General features: G+C 53.6%; 1 protein-coding gene across 2 annotated transcripts; it reads right to left on the bottom strand.

Moving 5' to 3' along the window:
• Positions 1–2,535: 2,535 nt before the first annotated feature.
• Positions 2,536–8,014, bottom strand: CITED1 (Cbp/p300 interacting transactivator with Glu/Asp rich carboxy-terminal domain 1). 2 transcript variants are annotated; one of them, XM_006082864.3, is made up of 3 exons: positions 7,632–8,014; positions 3,656–3,780; positions 2,536–3,140 (listed from the first exon to the last, which is right to left on the bottom strand). In XM_006082864.3, the coding sequence occupies exons 2-3, from the start codon at positions 3,713–3,715 to the stop codon at positions 2,613–2,615; spliced, it is 588 nt and encodes a 195-aa protein (XP_006082926.1). In that variant the 5' UTR covers positions 3,716–3,780; positions 7,632–8,014; the 3' UTR covers positions 2,536–2,612. The 2 variants fall into 2 exon arrangements, with proteins under 2 accessions (XP_006082926.1, XP_023619978.1); XM_023764210.1 differs by lacking the exon at positions 7,632–8,014 and having other exon boundaries at positions 3,656–5,488.
• Positions 8,015–9,392: the final 1,378 nt, after the last annotated feature.

Below are 9,392 nucleotides of genomic sequence, written 5' to 3'. Positions count from 1 at the left end.
GTGTCCTGTGACATTCCGTCTCTCTGGCTCCTTCTCCACCAATAAAAAATTACTGCCTCACACTCCTCACCTGAGTTCAGCTTGGAGGTTACTCCCTGCCTCCCTCTCCCTCCAAGCCCTCTGATGAAGATGCTGCTCAGTTGGCCACACTTTCCTGGCACCAGGAGGCAGGATTGCCATGCCCAAGATCTTGTTCTCCCTCCTCCTTCAGAAGCACCTTCTCTAGGGATGTCCAGGCCATTCCCCACCACCACCTGCTTCCCAAGCTGTACTCCTGTCACCTCATGATTCCAAGGCAGCCCCTCCTCATCAGAGGCAGTAACCCCTGGCTTGGGCTTCTTCCTCCTCACCCTAAGGGCTGCTGACACCCTAGGGGCTTCAGAGGTCAGGGGTGGCAAACAGTCTAGCCTGCTGACCTGTTTCGTTTGTCCAGAATCATGTTCTTGTGAAGGCCCCAGCAGAGGGACCCGGAACCCTCTAGCCTTTTAGGGTCTAGGCTCCTTCCACATCCTGCCATTCTGCTTTAGACCCCACTCTTGAGCCCACCCCTGCCCTGTCAATACACTGTCCAGATTCTGAAACCCACTTTTTGACCACAGCTTCCCTCCTTTCCCTTCACTTCCTGCCTCCCTCAATCCTGACCTCTTCTCTGCACACAGACCTCCAGGCCCTCCGGTCCCTTGGTTCTCCGCACTTTCTCCCAGGCTTCCAGTTTTTCCTCTTTATTTTCTTACCTCTGCCCTACTAGCCCCTCAGGACCCCATGTCTCCACCTCAGAACTCCATGCCTCTGTTTGCAGGGTCAGATAAATCTAACCATTTATCTTCAGTGGGATAATCCTAAAAATCAAAGTTGGTTAATTCTTTGTTTTCCTACAAACTTCCAGAGATTCTCCACAAGCTACAGGGTTGGTGGTACTAAAAATAAAGGCATGCTCCTCACTTGGTCTTCTAGAAGAACACAAAAATTCTGGTTTTTAGCCACTGTAGCCCCTTTCATGAACCTGTGCCTGCACAACAGCTTTCCCCCTTACTCATTGTTTCCTTGGCTGGCTCTAGTCTTATTTTTAAACCCTATTGTTTTTGTAGGTACATATGTCTTTGTGTAAAGGCACAGAGCAAGACCAGCGAGGATACACCACAAACAGATAAACATTTGCTACCTCTGTGCAGGGCCAGAGGTGATCAAGATTGAGGGAGGGACTGGGTCAAAGGATTTAACCTTATCTATAAAGTTTCTACTTTCACAAAGAGATTGTATCATGTACTTACTACTTGTGAGATATTAAAAACAAACAAATGAACCAGTTTAGTACCAGGAAACCTTCTCCAGACTTCCCAGGCAGAGGGAGCTGTTTCCTTTTCTGGGATTGAACAGCACCTTCCGCAAGTGTTATAGGCAATACTGTGTTCATCTTTCTCCTTCTAGATGGGGAATCCCCTCAAAGGTACACACTTTATATAATTCATGCTCCCATGCCTAACAGAGTGCCTGGCCCAGAGCAGGTGCTCAGCGAGTGCCAAACCCAGTGCATTGCCTCTGCCAGCTGGCTCCTTCGAAAGTGCTTGCTGTGGGTCAGGCCTCATGCTAGTCATGAGCTGTTTCAAGTAAGTTCCACAATGTCCAAGGAAGGATATCTCCAGGAGTCTGAAACGTGGGTAGAGAAGACCCTTGGGTTATGTTAACACAAGGATGGGGTTGAACTGCCGTCCCCCAAGGCCAGGATCCATTTCAGTGCTACTGTCTTGTCACTTGGCATGCTTCCGAAGCCACAGCCTCTTCAGCAGTTAATCTAAGGGCAAAGGCATCCCCAAAAGCTGAACTTGTCAAGTCCAGCCCTGATTTGTATCTCTAAGATGGAGAGGACAGCCCTAATAAACAGGCTGTCCCTATACATGGTGAGCCAGGGAGGCCAGAGTCAGGAGACGCTCAGACCAGGCTTGGAGGGAGGCCCTGAGCAATTGTCTGAGGGGCTTGAAGAAGGCATCAGAATTTCAGTTTAATCTTGGGAGTCTGTAGCTTTTGTAATTTTCCAGAGAAATCTGAGCTCTCAGGTCATAGGATCCTATTTAGGTCCTATCTACTGCTCAAAGGCAAAAGGGCAAAGCCTTAATGGGTCAATTGGATTGGAGCTATAGAGTGGGTGGGAATGGCTTTTAGGGTTGGTGAAATGTGTGTCACGTGGCCAGGGCAACCCTTTAGACTTGAATGTGCAAGTGGTGAGGAGGCTGAGGAAGGGTCTGGATCAGTCTTTCTTCTGAGAATGCCCCCAATCAGCCCCTGTATTTAACCTCGAATAGGACAGTGTTCCTGGGGACTTAGGGCAATGAGGCTAGGTACTTGGGCTCCTGAAGAGATAACGGCAGAAATTTGGTAAGCAGTCCCCTACCGCCCCACCCCCATTCCTCCCATCCCATCCAGCTCCCTCCCAGCTATCCACCCACACCCCACCACGGGCCTCAGAATTGCTGAAAAGACACCAGACCATGCAACACATCTTTAGACCTCAATGAAGAACACCTCCAGTTAGTCCAACTCTTTGTAAGTAACTTTTATTTTTATTTACAACAGAATTGGTGGCTTTATTCCTTCATGTTTAGGGACAGTTGGCATCAGCAGCCAGACGGAAAGTCTGCAGTGAAGTCAAATTCATTCTGCCCCAGCCACAGCTCTGGAAGCTCATTAGCCCGGTCCAGTCCCAGTTCCACCACCAGTGACATCAGCACCTCCTCATCCACTGGGTCCGAATCGATGATAGCAGGGCTCTGGGCACCAGCAGGAGGAGAGAGTGACCCCGTCCCTCCCGCCTGAGCCCCAAAGCCCCAGTTTTGCAGGGGCCCTGCCTCCCCTGGTTGGCCCGGAGTGGCTGCAGCCATCCCATGATACTGGCTATTAAGTTTCTGCAGCTGCATACTGGCCAGCAGGTGAGGGGCAGGGTGCAGGTTGAAGGGTGGGGATTTAGTGGGAGGGGTGGTGGTAGGAGAGCCTATTGGAGTTGGAGATCCAGAGGAACTAGTGGGAACCCCACTGGCCTTGGTTCCATTTGAGGCTACCCCGGGGTAGTGCAGAGTGGCTACTGCTTTGCGATCTTTCACCCCCAGGTTAGAGTAGGCTAGAGAGCTCATCTCTTGGTTGGCATCCTAGAAGACAAGAAAGGTGCAACATAATATCAGGCCCAGAAAACTCCTACATGCACTTCATTTGGGGCTAGTGGTGAGGAGGTAGCAAGAAGGCCCCCTGCAAAGTTAAGCTCCCAGCCTGAGGATCCTCGAGCTCAGTGTTCAGAGCAAAGTGCTCATGCTGGGCACCTGCCCTCCTAAGTGGGTTTGCTGCTTTCATCTCCCTCCCTCCACCTCATCACTCTAAAGGCGTCTCATTGTCCTTCTTCTCAGCCTCACATTAATCCTTTCAATGGTGTTGTCTGATTCTGATTCTAATTCTCTGCTCCCTACCCTGCCATCTTTCAACAACCTGAATGGGTTCGGTTTGACCACATTTAGGCAGAAGCTATCCTCATTCTCCCTAGAGAAAGCCCTGTTGTCTCCTCTCTGCTAAAGGACACTAGACACCACACGTAGGAGGGCCTATAGGTGGCCCCAGACCAGCTCATCTTCCCAGGTCTAAATGTCTCTACTTGTAAAATGGCAAAAGTTACCTCCTTCACAGGTGAGGTGCCACCCTTGACATCAAGTGCAGGTCTCGACATCGTTGGCATTTCAGAACCTCAGCAGAAGTTGGATAAATTGGTGGGAGGTGATCCTGCCAGCCGGAGCTGTTGTGCTGTATGTGATGGAGAAAAGGTAAGAAGGGCAAAGGTTTCATTAGCCAAGAAAAAATTAGCAAAGCCCAAAGCAGGGCAATTACATTCAGCTACAAGGAAAGGATGGTGACAGGGTTAGATCCAAGACCAGAGACCACGTGAGCAAGGGAGAAGATCAAGCTGGAACTTTGTTTGCTTGATTAGCCAGGTGCTGCCCAGGTAGCCAGCTATCCACATCATCAAGAGCGTACACAATGACCGCTTTCCCATGCCAGTGATTTCAGAGCCCCAAGTGTGTGTGTGGGGTGGCATGGCACTGTTCCTGATTCTGAAGGCATAAATATCCATAAGTATCACACTGCCTTCATGGGCCACTGGCTTCTGAGCTGGGGCCTCCACTGGGACTGAGAAAAAGTGGGAAAGAGGGCAAGGAAGACCTAGAAAGCTGCAGGCTGTAGCCCAGGGAAGGAATCAGTCCCCAACGTAAATGCCATGGAGCTCCAAAGCTCTGACTCAGATATGGGTGTGAGAAAAGCCAGGCTGATAAAGGTGGGCTGGGGGCTCCGAGGTGGCCAGAGAGCAGCAAGGAATGTCTCAATTTCCTCCCTGCCTCAAGCCCCCTCCAAGACAGCCCAGGTAGCATAGGGCTTTCCCAGGACACCTGGTCTGAGCACAGCCACACCCATCTGTAGTGACAAATGGGAATACTTCTTCCTGGAGGGAAACAGGAACAGAGATTCAATGGCTTTCCTATCAAGTGGCAGTGGTTCTGAGAGCAGGAGCTAGCACTCTTATGTCCATAGGCCTCGCCTGACCACTGAATCATACCTAGAATGATTCAAACAATTGCTGAAGAAATAATTCCCTAGCTCAAGTGCTGAAGGATAAGGGGGTGAGGGAAAAATAATTCCCTCAAACCAGAAAACAAAAAATTTCCTCACCTGAAAACTCTCGTTATTTTCCTAGAAGCTTGTTTTTAAGCTTCATCTATTCTAGCCTTCATGATGAATCAGAGATGTCGAATTTTGTATTTATAAATACCCTTTGCCCCAAAGAATCTCCCACACCTTAAAAAGCATGTCTAATCTTTCGAACAAGCCTAGAATTCTCCTTGACATTTCCCTCCCCCAGTGGTCATTAAGAATCTGCTCAGACAGTTCTAGAAAGTGGCCACTTACTACTTCTCTTTATGGTCTTTTGCACCACTTACTTGTAGGGTAGGGAGGCAAGAAAATAGAGAAATGAAAAAGTGGGGGAGAAAACATGAGAAAAAAATCAGTTGCTGGGTCATCACTACCACTGCTTGATTGGAGGCCTGTTTCTTCTCCGAGGCTACCCAGTCATGTTTCAAGCCAGTGATCACAAGACAAGGAGTCTAATCCATGTCGTCTTCCAGAGCCCAGCATCTTCGGTATTAAGCAATTTTCACATCCTAAGAAAAACGTTGAGGGGCCCTTGCCCATCTTTCTCTGTTCATATCCAGCCTTCCTTCTTTATGCCGCCCAAATGTACCCGAGTGTACAAAATAAGAAACAGTAGCAACAACAATAAAAAAGGGAGGGAAAAAGTTATAGAATAAAAGAAAGAGCCAGAAAAAAGTTTTAAAATCAGTTCTTGGGGAAGAAGACCCTTTTGCCACATCTCCCTCTTCAGGCTGTGAGCTCTCCTAAACAGGACCCTGTTTCCATTCAGATGTGTTGTCTCTCTTGGCCGCTCTCTCAGCCCCACTCCCACAACCTACCTGACCCCCCCCCCACCTCCCCGCCCCGCCCCTCGCCTGGGTCTGTGCTCCGTAGGCGCTCAGTAAGTGTTGAATCCGCTTTTCGATGGGAATTCCTGACCCTGCTGGCCCGATTTTCTGTCTCCACACTGCCACCCAGCCCGTTCGAAGGCAAAACTTGGCAGCTCAGAAACGTCCCAGCCTGCTCCCCAAGCCGAGAGCTGACCACTGTGAAACGACTGCTAGAGGCGGCCCGGCAACCCAGAGCAACAAGTGCCTCCTCACACGCTGGTGCCTGGAGGCTCTGATACAAGTTCCCGCCCGCCCTTCTCTTCAGACCTTCCCTTAGCCCCACAGCCCCTCCCGCCTAGATGGGGGTGGGGAGAGGAAAGAAGGGACAGGCAAGGCAGGTAGGGGGCTCTCGTCTTTAACCTGTTGGGGGACCAAAAGTTAAAGTGGCACCAACTGGATGGCTCCATCTCGATCGCTATTTTCTCACTTAAGAGAAATTTAAAAATCCAAACAGTACTGCGGCTCCTCTTGGACGCGCTCTAACCCAGACCGGTCAGTTTCGCCACCTGAAAACTAAAGGCCCGTTGTTTGCGGACAGTTCGGCTGCCTTCCTCGCGGCATCCCAGGTGGAGCCGCCGGAGTTGGGGGCGACCTGGAGCATCCCTGCAAGGTGGGCAGGAGCACACAGTTCACCAAGGCCCCGAGCTTCCGTTCCCGCAAGTGCTGTGTCAGGAACAGATATTACAGACCGCACCGACAGGCGGGCAGGGGCGCGGGCTCTGGTCCTCCGCAGCGAGTTTGCGGCCCCGCGGTGTGGCCGCGCGCTGGGACGCACTCTGGCACCAGCGGCGGCGGCTCCCGCGCCTCAGCAACACTTACTGAGCGCCCGCGGAGTGACCTACACGGCCGCAGGCTGAGCTACCCCCTGGCCAGGCCGGCTCTGCCCAGTGCTCTAACCCCGCTACCAGAAGAGTAGGAGAGGCTCCGAGAGGTTCGGTAACTTGCCCAAGGTCACAGCGCTAGAAAGTGGCGGAGCCGGGATTCGCAGCCACGTCTCTCTGACTCCAAGTCCGACGCTCGGCTAGGCAGGGACTCCGTGAGCGGCCAGCCCCGCGGCGCTCGTTTATAAGGAGAGGAGTGTGTGCGTGGCTGTGCGTGGCTGTGTGGGCGTGCGTGTGGGAGAGAGCAGAGGTAGACTGGGTAGTACAGGCAAGTTGCCCAAATTCGCTAACTTCCATCCCGCAATTGCCCCGAACTCGGCCCGAAAAGCCCCTCTCGCCGCCAGCCCCCAAAGGAAACCTGAGCTTTGTGCAGCCCCAGAGCCCGAGCGTCCAGATGCGGTCCGGGTGATTAGCAAAGTCCGTGGAAGCCCAGCTGGAGAAAGCGCGGGCGCAGGGAAAAAGGTGCTGCCGTCTTCTGTGGAGAAGCGGGCGCTGGCGCGGCTGGCCGGCAGGCGGGAGCGCTGGCAAGCCAAGCGGTTCGCTGGCGGGCAGGCGGGCGGCGGCCCCTCCGCCCCCAGCGGAGCAGCTTTCGAACAGAAAAACAAATTCCCCCAGACCCCCCGGCCTGCCCGGCCGCCGCCCGCCCCCCGCGCCTGCTCGGCTGGAGTCCTTCGGCCCCGCCGCCCAGCCCAGCGTCCTGCCGGGCGGCCGGGCTTACCTCAGCGAAGCCGCCTGCCTTGGAGATGGAAGCGCGGAGCCGGGAGAGCCAAGTGCGAAGCGGCGGAACCCCCAGCCCCTGGCACGCACGCCGCCACCGCGAGCCGGTCGCGCTCAGTGCCACCCGACCCCGGGGCGCCTGGGAAAAGCCCGCACCGCCGCGCCGCCGCCGCACCGCACCGTGCCCGCCCGCCCGCGGCTTCGGCGCCTGACTCCGGGGCGGTGGCGGTGGCGGCCACCGCGCTCCGTTCTTGGCGCCGGGGACCGGCTCTCAAGCCCCCATTGCCGCCCCGAGAGCCCTGACGCACACGCACACGGCAGAAGGTTGGCCTGGGCTAGAAATCCCAGGAAAGACAGACCCTTTCCCCCCTTTTTATCCCTCCCCCTCAATTTCCACGTCTTTATAACCGGCTTAGGGCATTATTAGCACATGTACTGGCTCGTGGGCCAGTTGGTGGCAAAATCTGAACTGGATACTCACTCAGGGCCAGAGCTGGTACTGTGCCTTCCTTAAGCCTCTTCCTCCTCGCCAGGGACGACTCCTTAGCCTGTGGGCTGCGGGCGGGCTGCCGGGCGCAGCGAGCAGCCTGCCCGGTGGAGTGAGCAGCGTCTGGGGCGGCTCAGCCGTTTCCCTTCTGCAGCTGTGCCGCTGGTAACATTTTATAGCGGCGGCTAGCGTGTGTGGCCCTTTAAAGGCACTCGAGCTGGTGCAGTCACCGAGGATCTTGTGAAAGCGAAGGGCCGGCTGGGGAACGGAGTCCGAGCGACCCCGCGGGTCCGGCAGCGCTGGGAACCGGCCACGGCTCCGGGGTGGGGCTGGCGGACCCAGGGCACGGTCACCCCGAGCCCTGAGTCCTCGGCCTACGCGAGTGCTTCTGAAGCTGGCGGGGGCCCGGGCCCGGGACATCGTCTCTCCCCACCGCCCTGCATGGACTTGCCCAATAAATTCCACTTAATTTTGCTAAGGCAAAGGAGAGCTGTTAGTGTCTGTTTTCTGACCTAAATCTAGCGGGTGGGCTGAGAGGGCTTCAGGAGGAGAGCTATGGACTCAGGCAGTGACCCTGAGTAGGGGGCGCACAAGGGACGGTCCTGGGGAGCGGGAGGCATGATTTGGGTTCTCTGCAGGCTTTCTCGGAGCTTGTCTGTCCCTTTGGGCTGAACCATTTCCCTTGTTGAAGGGACAAAGCTGGGGTCCTTTTCCCCCTTAAAGTCGCCAGATCCAGGCAGAGCCTCATTGAGGGCCTATCTGCAGGCAGCAGTGGCTTCCCTCGCAGGCCTGAGCCAAGAATTCTCTTTTGTGGTTATCCAGAGGGGACGGAGGCTGGTGGGATGCTACGCAGAAATATACTGCCTTCCTGGATGAGGTGCAGCTCAAGAGGCATGCCAAAGGCCAGGAACGGGAAGCAGGGAACGAAGAGCTTGGGGGATTCCTCGTGCCTTCCCATGATGCCAGGTTATTTTATTATGATTATACACTCATTCCCATCTAACAAGAATAATACTTTGCATTCGGAGCACATGTTTCTCAGGTTGGGATGTTATTTTAAAAATCTATTGGAAAGAGGTCCAGCCTTCTCCTTCATCTCAGTTCGTGTTCCTTGTAGCCAAGAAGCTCCTCACATTTTACAAGAAGGCCACCAGGATTACCCCTCTACTACACTCCTTTTTTTAAACCTCTTTCAGCAACAACTACTCAGTTTACACTGTTTATAAAATATCCTCTTTTTAAAAGTCCCAAATGTTAACAAAAGTGGGGGGGGGGGGATATGTCACCACGGCATATTCACTATGTATGTGTTCTATCTTCTTAATTGGATTTGAAGATCTAAAGGTCTTTTTCTCCGCCCCCCCCCACTTTCTTTTCCTTCTTTCATCCCCAAGTGCCTTGCATTTGCTCTTGGAACAAAGTTCTGTTTGCTGACGGACTGACTGGCTTACTGACACAAAAATGGGCAGCAAAATAGAGGGACAGGTCAAGGCCCTTTCTTGATACCTGGAGGAAGGTGGGGCGAATTCTCTGGGCACCAGGTAAACCCATTTCCCAGCCCCCAAAGCTGCTTTGCGTGTCTCCTTTCCTTAGCCTCACCCAGTCCCAACACAAATCTCAGTAACAACCACACCATTGCTGCAGTTTCTCACTTTACCCAAAGATCCTGAATTGTATCCAGTTTCCCTCTGATAAAAGGTGGTATCTGTCGGGACCATAAAACCCTACAGAGTTTTGACTGTAAAATACACCCTC

The sequence above is a fragment of the Myotis lucifugus genome, unplaced genomic scaffold (assembly GCF_000147115.1).
Source record: "Myotis lucifugus unplaced genomic scaffold, Myoluc2.0 scaffold_4, whole genome shotgun sequence".
In the NCBI taxonomy this organism is placed as follows: Eukaryota; Metazoa; Chordata; class Mammalia; order Chiroptera; family Vespertilionidae; genus Myotis; species Myotis lucifugus.
The sequence above is the reverse complement of the archived record's forward strand: the minus strand, read 5'-3'. Positions and strand labels throughout refer to the sequence as shown.

Excerpts from the sequence above, each read along its gene's own strand:
- CITED1 (XM_006082864.3), bottom strand. The coding sequence starts at position 3,715 with ATGCCAACGATGTCGAGACCTGCACTTGATGTCAAGGGTGGCACCTCA. Across the intron at positions 3,141-3,655 it reads GCACCTCACCTGTGAAGGAG|GATGCCAACCAAGAGATGAG; the intron begins GTAACTTTTGCC and ends CTTGTCTTCTAG.